This window comes from Xiphophorus hellerii, chromosome 8 (genome assembly GCF_003331165.1).
Source record: "Xiphophorus hellerii strain 12219 chromosome 8, Xiphophorus_hellerii-4.1, whole genome shotgun sequence".
Lineage (NCBI taxonomy): Eukaryota > Metazoa > Chordata > Actinopteri > Cyprinodontiformes > Poeciliidae > Xiphophorus > Xiphophorus hellerii.
In genome coordinates, this window is record NC_045679.1 from 13887567 (window position 1) to 13903723 (window position 16157).

General features: G+C 37.3%; 1 protein-coding gene across 3 annotated transcripts in view; it reads right to left on the minus strand.

Annotated features, from left to right (window-relative positions):
- Positions 1 to 771: 771 nt before the first annotated feature.
- rai14 (retinoic acid induced 14) overlaps positions 772 to 16157 on the minus strand; it is a 42394-nt gene continuing 27008 nt past the window's right edge. For 2 of the 3 annotated variants that reach the window (XM_032569814.1, XM_032569816.1), the window contains 14 exons: positions 12751 to 12857; positions 12439 to 12623; positions 11905 to 11930; positions 9755 to 9841; positions 9380 to 9469; positions 8661 to 8786; positions 8048 to 8143; positions 5000 to 5695; positions 4377 to 4855; positions 3750 to 3918; positions 3474 to 3641; positions 3080 to 3238; positions 2912 to 2977; positions 772 to 2497 (listed from right to left, as the gene is read on the minus strand). In XM_032569814.1, coding sequence (XP_032425705.1) covers positions 2411 to 2497; positions 2912 to 2977; positions 3080 to 3238; positions 3474 to 3641; positions 3750 to 3918; positions 4377 to 4855; positions 5000 to 5695; positions 8048 to 8143; positions 8661 to 8786; positions 9380 to 9469; positions 9755 to 9841; positions 11905 to 11930; positions 12439 to 12623; positions 12751 to 12857 — 2541 coding nt within the window. In that variant the 3' untranslated portion in view covers positions 772 to 2410. The remainder of the gene's footprint in view (positions 2498 to 2911; positions 2978 to 3079; positions 3239 to 3473; positions 3642 to 3749; positions 3919 to 4376; positions 4856 to 4999; positions 5696 to 8047; positions 8144 to 8660; positions 8787 to 9379; positions 9470 to 9754; positions 9842 to 11904; positions 11931 to 12438; positions 12624 to 12750; positions 12858 to 16157) is intronic. The other variant, XM_032569815.1, reaches the window with a different exon arrangement.

The following is a 16157-nucleotide window of genomic DNA, read 5'->3' on the forward strand; positions in this document are numbered from 1 at the left end:
CCATGTAGTTTCAAATAAATGCATCATATTGCTGAGATTTAAATTCAGGATGAATGTTTAAGTTAATCACCTGTTCTTACATTTCTTTATATCAGGTTGTTGCTTTTTTGAACATTTATCCTTCTTCACATTCTTCATGGGTGTAGCTATGACTACTTACAGCTAATAAATGAAGTAGATAGGTGGGGATTGCATTTATTTTCCACACATGACCTAGTGCAGGTGTGCTAGTGGGTCTGGATGGCTTTTTCCCCCTTAGTCAATAAAACATTTTTTGAAAAAGTCAGAATTTGCACTTTTAATTCTTTTTTAAAAGAATTAAGAGTGACAAAAAATAAAAAGAGAACAAATCTGAAAGGGAAATATCAAAATTTTCTTAAAATTTTATATATTTTAAGAAAGGGACACACCGAACAGACTGTGAACAGACTGGTGACCTGTCCAGGGTATACCCCACCTCTCGCCTTGAACGTTAGCTGGAGATAGGCAAAACCCTAACCCTAACCCTGCTGACCCCACTAGGGACAAGGGTGTAAAGAAAATTAATGGATGGATGGACACACACGGAGGGGTTTGTGTGTAGACAGAACAAAAATGTTTTTATGTTTGAGAAAGTAATGACTGTGACTCAAAAATAGGAAAACAGGTTGTTTAGCTTATATTACCAAAATCCTGTTAACCTCTACCTGCATGTTCATGTTTCTTCCAAGTACCAGTTGACTAATCTGAACCATGACAGGTGGCAAATATAAGAGACACAGAAAATAACACGGCGTATCTTTAAAATTTAATAAAGTGGATGGTAAACAATTTTTTCTTGTCACTACAAAACCGTTAGTAAACCAAACAACAAAGTTTCTCGGATTTCCCTTTCCTGGTACAAAACGTGAGCCGAGGCATAAAGCGAAGAAGTTTGTCTCCTACAATCTCAGATATGAGATCTGTCAAACATCTCAGTCAGGTGTAAAAGGTTACCTGAGAGACTCACCCAAACAAAATCATTTTAGTGTTGATTGGACACTGAACAGACAAAACGCTTTTCAGTAGAAATGTGGCCTCCCTAAGATCAGTGCTAAGGCAAAGGAGTGCAGAATGAAAACAGTGAATTTAATGTGTACCTACAGACGAACGTTGGATCAAACAAGGGAACTACAAAATACAATTGGGTAAATGTAAATAAATAATCGAGATGTTAAAAAGAAGTCTGATGATTTACAGGCACATGGCAGAACTCAGCCAATCATTTCCAGCCAACATGCTTTCAATGCTTTTCAAGTAAAAAAAAAACAGTCTGCAAACAAGACAAAACAGTATGGAAACTAAACCGAGATAAAAACATATAAATATCAAATGCACAGTTACGCATTTGTCACAAGTGAAATGTTTTTCTTTTCTACAACAGTTAAAGTCTATTAGATGGATGACAAAAGGAAGATCTACAGCTTAGAAACAACTACAACAAATAGTGCTTTGTTACAAATAAAATCTTCTGTCACATGAAAAACTCATAAGTACAACCCTCATACAGTTACAGCACAGTAACTTGGGAAGTATTTTTTTTTTGTCACTATTTTGGGAAGAATTCAGATTTTTCTGTAGGAAAGTACTGAAAGAAAGCTTTCATTTTCACTCTTTTCAGTATAGCTCCATTAATTGTTCAGATGGCCTAATAATGTCAATTCTGCAATTTGGACAGACATGAGCGACTTAAAATCTATTTTATAAAAAATTGGGACTATCGACAGTAAAAAATGTCAGTGAGGCTGATTCTACACTGCATTGTGATTGTGTCACAGTTAAGACACATTTAAAATGCCCAAATTGATGGTTTTAGGACAACCAGACCCTTTCTGTGTCTATTGTTATTGTTGGAAAACCTTATTCATGCTTTTATTTGGCAGGTTTGAAGATCAGTTTGTACACAGCAATTTTACACAGTGTTTCTTCCACATCTGTGTTTACAACCTTAATGCTGCTATTTGCGCCTGCTTTGAACTGTTCTGCATTCAAAAGAAATATTTCTCAATGCGGGAACCTGGCTGAATACATTTTAAAGGACATCAACGCTTGCTACAACTGCAAGATTAACACAGGAAAAAATAGTTGAATATTTTATTTTTGCAACTGATGCCTATTCTTTACACTGAATTGCTTTACAGACTAACACCTGGCTGAATTCCTTTCACATGTGGCTTCTGATGCAAGTCCCAGGCGAGTCATCCATTAACAGAAAATACTTTCATGTATGTAGAGCAGAGGGTTTTAGAGGTTCAAAATGACCTTAGCAAAGGCAATAGACACATGCTTGTAAACCAACTCCTTATAAGCAAATACTCTGGGCTTATACACAGGCACAATGTGTGTTCAATCTAAAAATAAATGTGCTTTTGTGGAGACTCCCAGATGACTCTTAGCAGGCCTCCTTGGCTTGACTTGGCACCTTGCACATCTTCAGTATCTGCTTCAAAGCTTTCTGAACATCCTCGTCCATCTGACCCTGAGAGAGACAGCACAAGCTCAGTTATTAACTGGTTAACTTATTTTAAAGTTTTGAATTATCTAAACTCCAAAGAATCATGTGATCTTTTCTACAATACTGCAGCTTAACAACCTTTTGAGGTCTAACTGTTACCACAAATATTCCTTCACAGTGTTCATATTAAACGTTCCAGTTTTAAATTTCTCAATGCTTTTTATCTAACTATTAAATTTAAAAAAATCATGGATGTAAGTAAGCTAAGTAACTGACTAATTTCCATACTCAAATACATTTCAATCAAATTCCACATTATATCAAAATGTCCACATTGTTTGGACATTGAATAATCCAGATTTATAAAAACTGATTTGATAGATTGCAGGCATTGCACTTGGTGAAATTATTGAAAATTACAAATATTAACTGATTTACCTGAACCGCATAGAGAAGATGCATCCTGTAGACTGACACTATTTCATCATGCTGTTTCTTTGATTCCTTCAGAGGCAACACAAGGTAAAAACTTAGTTCAAGTACACCACAGGATCAAATATTAGCATCGACAGTGAGTTGCTACGTATGACTTAAAATGAATCTTACAGCTAGCTGGTATTGAAGTTGCTTTAGCTGCTGCTGAAGCGTCTCCATCTGCTGGTTTTGCTGTTGCCTCTTGGACGGGGAGCAGGAAGTGTAGGAGAGCTGTGATAGGCTGTTCAGGGCTTCCTTTAGTTTGCCTACTTCACGAGACAAGTCATCTATCTGAAGACGGAAGAAAGCAAAGATTTATATAATAATAAACGTTATAAAGCAACAAAGAAGCTAAAAAGTGTTCTGATTAAGATTTGTTTACCTACATATGAAGCTAAAGGAAATCTATCATTATAAGATAACAGGAACTTCCAATCGTTAATTCTTACTTTTATAGTTTCTGATTAAGCTTTCTTTGAACTGATTTTCTGAAGTAGACGGTTCAGATAAACAGATAATTACTGACCCTCTTGTTCTTTTCTCTTTCTGATGCCACGTGATTTTCTACCAGCTGCTTGAGTTGACACACAGCATCTTGTGCCTCAGCAAGTTTGGAGGTCAGAGTCTGGTTCTCCTTCTCCCGTGACATCAAGAGCTCCTGCAGAGCTTCCCGCTCTGCACGATTATCTCGTGCCTAAAGGATGGAAGAAAGGGACAAGTTCAACATGAGAAGTTATATCAGGAAAGCATAGAGGCACAATGACTGCTCTTATGTGGATGTCTTTGTTTCTTTTCCTGCTACCTTCTGCCACGCATCCGCTGCCTCCAGAGCCATCTCATCCTGCTTCCTTAAGGCTGCCTGAAGGAGCTGTGTCAGATGGTTCACCTCACCCTCCAGCTGCTCTCGCATGGCCTCATGATCCAGACGGGGCACTGCATCCTCCGAGGTAACGTCTTGCTCTGCATTCAACCTGTATGACAGAAATACAAGAAAATTAATTAGGCTTCATGTATGCTTCTTCAGTTGGTAGGTTGTGCTTAGCAATCAAAACTTTGTTTTTGGAAGACCATCTTAAAGGGTATTTTTATACGTGATGTATTTATATGTGATGTATTTTTCAGGCACATAAGTGCCATTTTATAACACAATCTGGAAACTATTTTAACTAATAATAGTTTGATTGAATATTGACAACTGAATGACTCAAAAATTCACAAGATTGGGTACCTGACCAAAATGTTTAAATGCGGAAACATAAAAAGTAAATCTGCACACATAAGTAAAAGTCCAAGCAATACTTGATGAAGTCTGATATTTCAGCCGAGCTGGTTTCCTTCAAAACAACTAACTGGTTAGTGTGACGCACAGCAGTTAAAAACATTTTCTAGTCCCCACCCACCTTTTTCTTTTTTAAGTTTCTCTCCGTACCTCTTTTGAAAAGCCTCCACTTGTGTTGTCTTTTGATGCAGCTGTTCTCTGAGGGTTTCCAAGTCACTTTCCAGCTCCTTGATGGCATTTCCCAGAGATGACACAACCTGTGTGTGGTCGGTAAGGGTCACAGAGCTCTGTGTCTGAGCCTCGGCCTCCTGCCTCAGGCGTGTGATGTCCTCTTGAGCAGCAGAAAGCTTCCCCTCAGTCTCAGCGAGCAATGTCTGCAGCTCCTCCACTTTACTGCTCAGCATCTGGACTTGTTGCTCTGAAGAGACGGCTGAGGCTGAGGGTTTCTCAGCATGGGCTTCGGCCAGTTCTTTCTGAGCGGCAATCAGCTGGCTTTTGGTTTCACTGTAGGAGTGTGACAGCTCCAGCAGGCGCTGTTGCTGCCCAGCAATGACCTCATTTAAATCAGACTTCATCTCCTCAAAGTCTTTGGCTGCGGCTTCAACGGGGACCGTTCCCTTCAGGGCCTCCTATGCAACAGCAATTAGGAGATTGCAAACTGAGATAATGGCACAGTTTATGTAATTTGAAAAAAATGACATTCAGAACTAAAATAAGACATTTGACCCGTTTCTTTTTTCTACTTTGTTGATAGGGCTGTATCTTGTTTTTACCTGGAGCATTCTGACTTCCTCTTGTGCCTCCTTGTAAAGCTCTTCGATCTGCGCCGACCTCTGTTCTTTTTCCTTTGCTGTCCTCCTCTCCTCCTCTGTCCTCTGCAGCGCTTCTTCCATCAGTCTGATTCGCTGAGCCGTTTCGTCTTTTTCTGACTCCAACTGGACGAGCCGCACCTTCAGTTGTTTTATCTCATGTTCCAGTTTCTCCACCTCCAGTTTCTCTGTGAACCCTTCTTCTCCCCTTCCCATCTGTGCTTTCAGATCCTCCACTTCCTCCATAGCTTGATGGTATCTCTCTTGAGTGTCTGTCAGTTTTGCCTGCAGCTCTGCTAAACTTTCCATCAACTCTTCCTCCCTTATTTTCTCTCGAACGCTTCCATCCTCATCTCTTTGTCTCTGTCTGTCAGAGTTCAGCTGAGCCTGAAGCAAGCAGTATTCTTTCTTGGTTTCAATCAGCTTTATTTGAAGGCTTTCAAGTGCTTGTTTCAAAATCCCAATTTCCTCCTTGCTCCCGCCTTCACCCCCCTCTTCCTGTAGTTTGACGGGATGCTCTCCCTCTTCCACCTGGGTTGTAGAGGCTACTTGTGCCGGTGAATGAAACTCGTCCTGTGTGGAATGGAAGGAGGAGTTGGAGGCCATGCTGTTCGGACGACTGTTCTCCTTTAGCTCATTTCCTGGTAGTGACGGAAGTCTCTGTGTGTTCAGAGGACATGAGAGTAAAAATCTATGATTATTATTTATTCTAATCTCTTTGGGGGGAAAAAAAGTTATTATAATAGATTTTTAGATATATTGTTTTGTAAACTGAAAAGGAAAGTTAATAATTGTATTATCTGAAGCTTTGGCTTCTTAACCATTTAACCATTCTTGGTTAACTAATTACTTTTTTATTTTGTACAACCAAAACTGTTAAACTTTAAGCAGAAAATTTTGATTTTTGATTCAGATCAAAGCATTTTGTCAAATAAAATGTCAAATAAATAAGATTTTAAAAAAGTAAAAATAAAAATAAACTTTAATAAACACTAATGCATTGTTAAATTAATATATTACATATCATGTAAAGCTTTAAAAACAGTAGTGAAACCTGATTTGCTGAGTCTCTTCGTGTTCAGAAGCAACAACAGGCTCATGTAAACCATGAATGTGTCTTTCAAAACGCATCCTAAAAAGACTACTGGCAAATATGGTGGTTTTTATTTTTATTTTTAATGAACATAATTTCAAATTTCTTTAAAAATCTCCTTCAAATCACTCAGGTCACCATTTATCCAAACATCACCTGAGGAGCTTCAGTCAAAACTGAGAACTCATTCGGTATGCAGATGACACTGCTGTATTTATCCAGAAGGTCAAAATAACTCACTAAGTTTCTCTTTCTCTAAACTTGGATAACACAGAGGTTGATTACTTTTGCCATTGATGCCTCAGAAGCACACAGATGAAACTGTGCAGCTTCTCTGGAAAGCATTTTTTGGGGGGGGATTTCAGTAACTGTGGAGTATTCAGATTCACCCAGGATATGCAACATTTTACTGTTTATCCCTTCTGAATAATTTTTCACAGTTTTTCCACAACCACAAACTTCAGAGTATCACCGAATTGTGAAGTGGAAGGAAAATAATACATCTGCAGTGTAGATTTTGTAATCAGCTCTTGTCACTCTGCGTAATGTAATCTCAGAAACAATAGAGATGTTGAGTGAAAGCCATGGGGGTTTGCTAGGGAACATCAACGAACAAACAGAATTATGAACAAACTCCACACATCCAGCATAATGTGGAGCAGTTTATGGGTTAGGTTACAATATCCAAAGCTTTGAACATCTGCCAGAAATGTGTTCAATTCACCATCCAACAGAGGAAAGATTATTGCAAGCCTAAACATGGCCACCTATCTAAAGTGACAAAGCAGACAAAGAGAGCGTTAATAAGAAGCAGCCAAAAGGCCCAAGATAACTCTTGACGAGAAGTGAAACCATCAGGTGAGAGAATCTGTCAACAGGACATCTACTAGTTTTACCCTTGGGTCTTTATTGGACTATGTGTGACAGAACACCAACACTGCACATCACCCTAATGAATAGAAATCCTGTAAGAAAACCTGTTAGTGGCCAGAGAAGCTTATAGCCAAAACGACAATGGAATGGTTTAGATCAAAGCATTTTGATCTAAACAAAGTCTAGACCTGAAAATAATTGAGAATCTGTGGCAAGACTTTCAAATTGATGTTAACAGACAGTCTATGTCTAATCTTATGAATTCTTTTGCAAAGATTTGGGAACCATAACAGTGTAGAGTTTAGTGGTTCTAAACTGTGTTAAACTAGGAAGGATCAATACAAATGCACAACCTGCTTTTTGAATATTCAATTTTGTCAACAATGTTGAAAGTCTTGTATGATTTTCCTTTCTCTTCACTGTTACACATATTTTTTTTTCCAAACTGGAAAGGTTCGAGAAACATAAATAATTAAGTAGGGCAAAGTTTGAAACACTTTTCAGAAATTGGGAAAAAAGAACTTGGTCAAATATTTATTTCTAAGATGAACAAGTTGGGCAGTTCACAAAAATGACAGAAGATATTCCAGTTACTTTATAGTGCTGCTATTAACGTTCTTCAGAGAATAATTCAGAAAACGTGTCTCTCTTAAAGCCATCAAAAGTTATCATATTTTCCCTGTCAATTTAAATGTATTACCAACAAAGTTCTATTGTACTTTAAAGATATTTTGGCTCCATAAAATCAAAACTTATAGAGCTTTTCCATTACATTGCTTTTGGTGGATTCAAGATTTTTTCAATAACCTATAGGGATTTTAACAATCAAATCTTTCATGTTACAAAATTCCTTTTCAGGGCTAGTTTGGAGGCTCTTGACCAATTTGTTTGGTTATGCTACCTTGTGGTTGCTTTCTTTATTCTCCAGCTATGTACATCCTCAAATACAGTAACGTTAGTCATACAATCTAAAATTGAGTAAATTTGGAGAATCTATTCAGGCTTTACCACTTAAACATGAAAGTAAACAACAAAGACACACATACCTTCAGTTTGTTTGCAAGCTCCTGGTTTTCCAAAGTAAGAGCAGTAATCCTGGCTTGCAGAGCAGAAACCAGAGCTGCAGACGCTGTGTGCTCGACCTGCCAACAAACATATATTCACATGCCAAAGAGACACATAAAGGTAGCATTAGGGACCTCCAGGTATCGTCAGGAAAACAACACAAGTTGTGGCATGTTGTAAGCTTAGCTTAGACCTCCTTTTAAGAAGGCAGATGAGTCGGAAACATACTAAACTTAGAAAAAGAACTACAAATAAAACAAAAATGACAAAACAAATTAACTAAGATTATTTTTTGAAGATTATCTTTAAAATAGTTTATGTCAAAAAGTCTTTTGATGTGGTAAATAATGTCAAAATATTCTTTAAACTCAATGAAAAATCTTGATCCAGTTAGAAAGCGTTAAGAGGTATAGCTCCCAAGTGTATGGTTTAATAAACATTCAGTATGTGTTTGTAGTTCTCTACACTGTGTATTATTGCAGCCGCAATTATGTCATTCTTTGTTTAGCTCTTCCAGTCTCATTCACCCACCTGGTTTTAAAGCAGCAAAGTCAACAAGCCCCACACCGTCCGTTTGTTAATCATTACCCTCACCTCCAGTTGAGGAACGGTCACCGTCTCCACTGTCTGCTTCAGGTCTTTGATTGTCTCCAGCAACATGTTTCTCTCTTCATGGAGCTTCTCAACCTCTTTCAGTGGAAATCCTGTAAACTCGTCCTCCTTTGCAATGAGGGGAGGAGACAAAGTGAAGGGTTGTGGCAAAGAAGGGGAACAGACAAATGGAAAAACTTTTGGCAGGCTGACCCACAACTACAAATATAGTGTATATATAATATATATAGTTCACGGCCTTTAAACATTTTTACATTTTATCAAATTATAGTCAGAAACTTTAATCCAATTTATTAGGACTACATGTAAAAGACAAACACAAAGTAGCACATATTTGTAGTTAACTTTTGGAAAAGAGGTGTTCATTAACTCCTTTAACAAAAATACATCTAGATAAAAAAAACACCTGCCTTATATGGTCACCTACTTAGTAAGCAGTTTTCATTTGACTCGAGTCATACAACTTACTGTTTAATAACAAAATGCACAAATATTTTATATTATATGTGTAGAAAACGACTAGTTAATTTCCACCTGCTTCACAGATATGTGATACTTTGTGTTGGTTTTTTATATAAAATTCTAATCAAACAGGCTGAGAAAATGTGAAAAATTGAAGAGGTACGAATAACTTTGATGGCATACAACAATAAAGTAAAAAACAGAAAGTTCTTAGCACAACCTTTTCAGTTTAGTCCTACCTTATAGTTAAATCTCTTTGGAGTGTCACCTTTGTTGGAAGCAGGAGTGCTGGTAGGCGTAACAACAGAAGGAGAGGAGGGTCCAGAATGCTGAAGGACAATCAAATACATAGTTTTAGGATAAATTTTTCCTATCTGTATAAAACCAGTTTTAGAGAAGCTCCAAGCTTGGCTGAGAATTAATTTTCATCATTAATAACTAGTTTTTCTAATATGATGGTCAGTAGCAACACAAATAAAACAATAACAAGCTGGATTGCTTTGAGAAAACGGAAAGGGGGACAGAACAGGAAACACAACAACAAATCAATGACTGTAATTCATTATTCTTTTTATTAATTCACTTCAGACATGCACAGAAAGACATGCATTTACCTGCAGTGGACTATTAGGAGGTGGAGGTGCTTTTCGTTTTTTGGGAGTTGTGATCCGCTCATCACTTAGCTTAGCTACCTGATCATGCTAAGAAGCCAGTAGAAGAATCAGACAGATATTGACAAAAGGAGAAAGAAAAATCAGAGGTGGGATTCAGTGCTGGTTAGTAGAAGAATGGTCAAACACGTTTTAAGTTTTATTCTGAAAAATCAGGAGGTGAATCATGGAGAAAATTTTTATCACTCATTTCAGAAAGTGAAACTTACATATTCATAGCTGTAACTTCCTGAAGGACTGGTGTGGACATGTCCCCACCAACTTTGGCCTGACAGGGACAGTCCCCACCAATATTTTGTTCTCCTTTTTTTTTTTTTTGTATGTGCCTGCATCCATGTGCGGACAGTAACTCGGCAGCAGCTGCACGCTGTATTCAAAGCATTAGCAGCCAGTTGATGCTTTGTAAAACGTAATTCCTTTGTAAAACGTAAATGGCAAGTCCGTTCATTGATCTAGTGGATTGGACATCACGTGACTCACTGTGAGCGGCAGTGCTTTACATGCGCTATTGTTTTGCATTCAGTCAGGAATATCAGTGGTGGGGAAATGACACAATCAAGCAAAGAATCCGAAAAAGGGACGGATAGTTTTGATATTGTCAATACTACGAGAGCAAGATAACAATATGTTCAGAGCAATCATCAAATAGGATGACATATTTCATAAAGAACAGGAGCCAAAGTTTGTTAAATTTTAAACCATGGCTCCTATAGCGACAATTAAATTAAATTAAATTATTGGCCAATATGAAAGAGAAATTTGCTTTGTTCTCTCTTGTATCTTTACAGTACTGACAGAAACCAAACTATTTATAGATTTATATGCAGAGAGAATATATATTTTTACATATCCAAACATCAGCATGTCAACTTTAAGCCACATTTTATAGAATCCAGTAACATCGATGGTCACTCTACTCACCAACTACCCCAACCAGACCCAAATAAATTTTTTCGCCTCTTTATTATTTGCTATTGTTAGAAAAATTATCCTCCTGTTCATTTACTCATGAGTTTATTTTACAAGTTATGTTTTCATATTATTCTTTTTATATTATTCTTTTTTTATTATTACTCTCATATTATTCTTCTTTTTATATTTACTTAACTTCTCTTTCTTTTGTAGTATGTTATTAACTTTGTTTAGGATGTTTGCTTGGAAGCTAAAAACGTTAAACATTCATGTGTTATTAGTTCCATCTGTAACTGATTAGTTGTGGTCAGCCACATGCCCTTATAAGGGCATGTCCATAGGAGGTTTCAGAATGTAAAGACGGTTGGTCAATTCTCTGTGTGACTGTGTGAAGAGAAGCCCAACCTCCTTTTTCTATACAATAAAGAGAAATGCAAAGAAAGAACTGGCAGAATTGAGTCCAGACAGTGTTTGACAGCGATTCGTCGCGTCTGTTCTCAATTCTCCTATTCTGCAGAAAAGAAATCAAAAGAAACCTAATCTCTGTCTCTGGCTGATTCTTTGCAGGTTATGACAAAATAAACCTATCAGCTATATTAAAGCAAATATATTCCGCAAATACAGACTCATTCCATAAATTAGAATATGACTGTTAGTAATGCCATCACCATGTGAAAGACATTATATAGATTAATTGGATTACGTCCATTTTAACATATTTATATTTCGTAGTATGTTTAATACCTGTTAAAAAGTAATTTTTGAAAGGTACTCTTAATCTGACAAGCCTGATCAAGACATATATCCTAATTTATTGAATAAGACTGTATGGCATTCACATGTAAGTTTTGGCATTATTTTTAGCACTAAAAAAGAAAAGGCCTTCCAGTAACTGGGTGCATCAGAAACCCCCCGCCCTCCCGCTCCTCCTCGTCCCCACCAGCTTGCAACACACAGTTACACCCTTGATGCAGATGTAAATATGAGCTCTATAATCACACATTTCTGTAAGCTTTAAAATTTCATTTATAAGAACGTTATAATCAGCGTAGCACTGAAGTGTTTAGAGGTAGGTTAGAGCAAGCAGATTATCACTTGTACTTGATAATCTATGCACGTTCAAATATTTTAGTAGCTTTGTAGTGTAAATGAGCAGACGTTAAACGTCACAGATATTTTACCTGAGGACTTCTTGGAGACTTGGAATCTGTCAGGGGGGTCAGTAAAAACAACAAATGAGCATTTGGAAAACAGGAGGAGAAAGTGCAGTATGTAGAGAAGTCACAAAGCACAGGACAGTGAGATCCTCTACAGATGAGAGTGTTTTTGTTGACATTATGCCCATGTATATTTGGCTTATCAAAAATGCTTATTTGCGTAACCAGGGGTTGGGGTCACAAATTTCAGAGTTTTGGCATCCAGAGCTGAAAGTTTAAGCAAACACTTCAATAAATCATACTAGAAACACTAACAGTAACCACAGTATAACAGTAGATGGCAGTGTTGCTATCATGTTGAAACCTTAGCAAAAATCTGAGCTTAGTTTCCTGATTCATGGAAAAGCTTGAAACCTAAATTTTGGTTCTATTTAAAGAACAGTCAATGAAAGCAAAATACCAATTAGGCCAGGTTACATTAAAAATTGAAGTTGAAATACTGTATGCACACTGCCTGTGTATTTTTCTGTGAATAGTAGTTTTATTCTTAAGTCTTACCCAAAAGTGGATGTCTGTTCAGAGCAGCCAAGAGGGCAGTCTGGGCTTCAGAGCTGCCCAACATCTTGGTATAGTGTACAACATCATGGCCCTCTGAATCTACAACGGACAGGTCTGCTCCTTTCTGAGCTAAAACCTCTACCGCAGCTACTGCGTTGGATTCAGCTGCAAGCATCAAAGCAGTCCTACAACATGGACAGACCTTGTATCAAAGCACGAAAGTGCAAATGAAAACTTCCAGCTATGTGCAAGAAAATGTTTTATGAATATCTAAACTGCTTCCAAGTGTGTGTTAAATTATTATTTCTTTACCTGCCACAGTTGTCAGGAGTGTTGATTTCAGCACCACAGTCTATCAGAGTGCTGCACACCTCAGGATGACTGTGTTTGGCTGACAGCATCAAGGGAGTGAGGCCATCCTTTGAGACAGACAAACATTGCAAACACTGAACCTTGTCACACTGAACATATTATAGATTTCAACTGCTAAATGCAAACATCTATAAACCGCTGTGTACAATGCATAGCTGTGGTCTTTGTCATGAGCATGTCAACTGTCTGTGTGGCGAGAAAACCTAGAGCTATGTGAAAAAGAATCAATGTGACCTGTTGTAAATGAATATCACAGATCTCACATGTCAAATTTACTGTTTTTTTAATGGTCTGGACATTGTTCAATCTTAAATTCTGCAAATTTATAGGAAACACCTTTAACTTTTGTGTTATTTTTATTTGAATTGGCATATTCTAAAATTATTAGAACAAAATCTAGTTCATAAGCTCAGGAATGTACATATTTTTCACAAAACAAAGTAATTTTGCTATTATTTTGTCTAGCAAAGTACAGAAAAGAGTTTGACTGTCCTCCTCTGTAATAAATAGTAAATAGTTAGGTGTATTAAACTTTAAATTAGTACTCTATGTGGTTGTATGGAAATACAGTGAACCCTCGCTTTTCGCGGGAGTTGCGTTCCGAAAAGAACCCGTGATAGGCAAAATCCGTGAAGTAGTTACCTTTATTTTTTTTACAATTATTATACAGCATAATTAAATACTCTACATTGAAACCAAAGAACAAAACCTGTTTTCAGGCCTAAGCATTTTTTTTTAACAAATAGAACGCTTTCTTACAAATAACTACAGTAAAATAATCATTGTAATCATCAATGCGTACAGTAGGAGAAATTGTGACTCGCGTATTTCACTGTTCCTCTGACTGTGACGCTGCAGCCTGACTCCACTCTCTAGTGTCTTTTTCTTCTGAAGCCTGCGGTGCAGGTGTGTTTTTTCGAGAGAAGAACATAGTTATCGGTAGTTGTTGTCGCTCTTTTTTCTTCTGGGCAAAAACATTTGCCAAGCTGTATATTTAAATACCGTAACGTTATTGGCACACAGGTAGAGAAGAAGTGCAGAGACTGTTCAGCCAATCAGTACGCAGAACACAATGCACTGTGAAAAAAAAAACTGCACAAAAAACTCCGTGAAGCAGCGAGGCGGTGAAAGGTGGACCGCCTTATAGCGAGGGTTCACTGTAGTCATTTAGTCATTAGCTGCTGGCTATCTTTCAATGAATAGCATATGTCTCTCAGTAACATTTCAATCCTTTTCACATGTCTTTGTAGGGAAAAAATTCCAAAATGGCAAAGCTGCAGCTTTAATGAGTGGGTTCTACAGAATTTAACACACAGCTGTCAGAGCTGACTAACAGCAGCAGTATTTCATGAAATGTAGCACCTTCTTCACCTGGACTGACAGATTCTAACCCCAATCAACCATTTAAATATAGCCCTGTGCTGAATGGCTGAATGGTTGTTTTTACTCACATGTTCAGGCCAACATGGTTAAAAGAGGCAAGATTTCTGACATTTTCGAACATCTCAACAATTTTTTCTGGCTATCTTTAACAGACTAGATTGTGGTAGGTAGGGCCCACCTTGGATTGGATACATATTTTATGTATCAACACTACAAAAATTTAAGAAAGCTGGTTTCCTATGCTTGCAAAATGGAGTCTAGAATCCCAAATGTTTCACCAAGCTCTATTTAAAAAAAAAATACTTATCCACACATGAAGAGTTCCAAAAGCAAATTCTGTGAATAACTGTCCTTCCAATGGCAATTTCTAATAACCCTGAAACATGATTTTCAAAAAGAGGCCCAGACCAACAAGCAAAGGAACTACATGAAACAGCAAACCACGTCAGCATAGTTGGGTGTTTTATATTACAAGGCTGCTGCTGTTTCCACAGACCAAAAAGGACAAAACTATGTTCTGGGTTTTTTTGGAGCTCTGTTAAAGACTTTAGCAGGCCTGCCGGCTCTGCCCAGATTGTGTTGCTGCTACTTTGGAAACCAAACGGCAAAATTATTTTGTCCTTTTCTGGGCAACAGATTAAGTACGTTTGTGCGCGTGCACCCCTGCATGTCTGCGTGTGTGTATATTACTATACAGGTGTGTTATTTGGCCTAGATGTGTAAGTTTAGATATGTTCATAACTTGGAGGCATTCTCTCTGACAAATTACCCACATTTGGGCAAAAGTGTAAAGCTAAAGAAAGCCGGTGAGAGGAATACAGGCAGTAACTAAAACACTGTATCAGTTCCTGAGGCTTTAGAAATGCTTACTTCAAAGCTTAACTTGATCTGGATTCAGGACAACTATTAAAATGATCTTTATATTGTGCTATTCCCTCTTATTTTACAGAGATGCTATGAACATTTTGGCGTTTGATCATTTTAACTGAATTTATTTTGTAAATGTTTCAGACTTCTTAAAAGGTTTCTTTTTTCTGTGCTGTCAGTAGTAGTTTCTCACATGAAGTTAGGCTTTCATAAATCCAGGAGGAGATAATCCGCTTTTTTTTAATATTCCAGAATATCCCTTTAACATATTTCCATAGGTCAGTAATGTTTTATTTAGTTTGCCACCCTGTCATTCAACCCCCAAATCTACAAGACCTTTAACCTCAAACTGAATCATTGCTAGATACTAAATACCAATAAACTACAAAGTACTGGCAGTAAAACAATTCTGTACTATTCCACAAGAAATATCATTTACAATACAGGACATGTGACACATGATTAGCATACATTAAATGAGCACTACATATGTTTCTAATTAGAAACTATGGGTTCCTATCAACAGCAATTATACCTGCCAAAGGGTTTTGGATGAGAGGAAAAACGTCTTCAAGAAACACGAGAACATAGGCCATCATATATAAAAACTGGTTGTGCAAATAAAGGTAGCACAGCTTAATGCGGGTGCAACATAAAATCCCAAACACAGATTGTGTTTTTCATACTAATGCTGAGGATTATAAATTACTTCTACGGGCATACTAGATGTTATTATACACTCTATTAAAAAGCTATAAAGCTAAAGAAGCCTTAAAATATATTTTTATCAACTGAATTTGAAACATGGATGACAAAGAACGATTAATGTTTCTGTTTGTTAAACTTCTGCAGTTGTTTTTCAAATATGTATGACTGGCCAGATGTTTCTCTGTTTCATTTTACTTTGCACTGTGTGTTCATTAAAGTCAAATCCAGGTACAGCAATATGATACAGCTGTGATGTATGCCCTAGGCCAACAAGCTGGCATGTTCTGTTCAGCATTAAAAACTTTGTATTCCAGATGACCGGTTCACCAGCACTAACAGAAGACAGAGAGGCTCAAACTGCTCATACACATTTGCAGATAATTACGGCT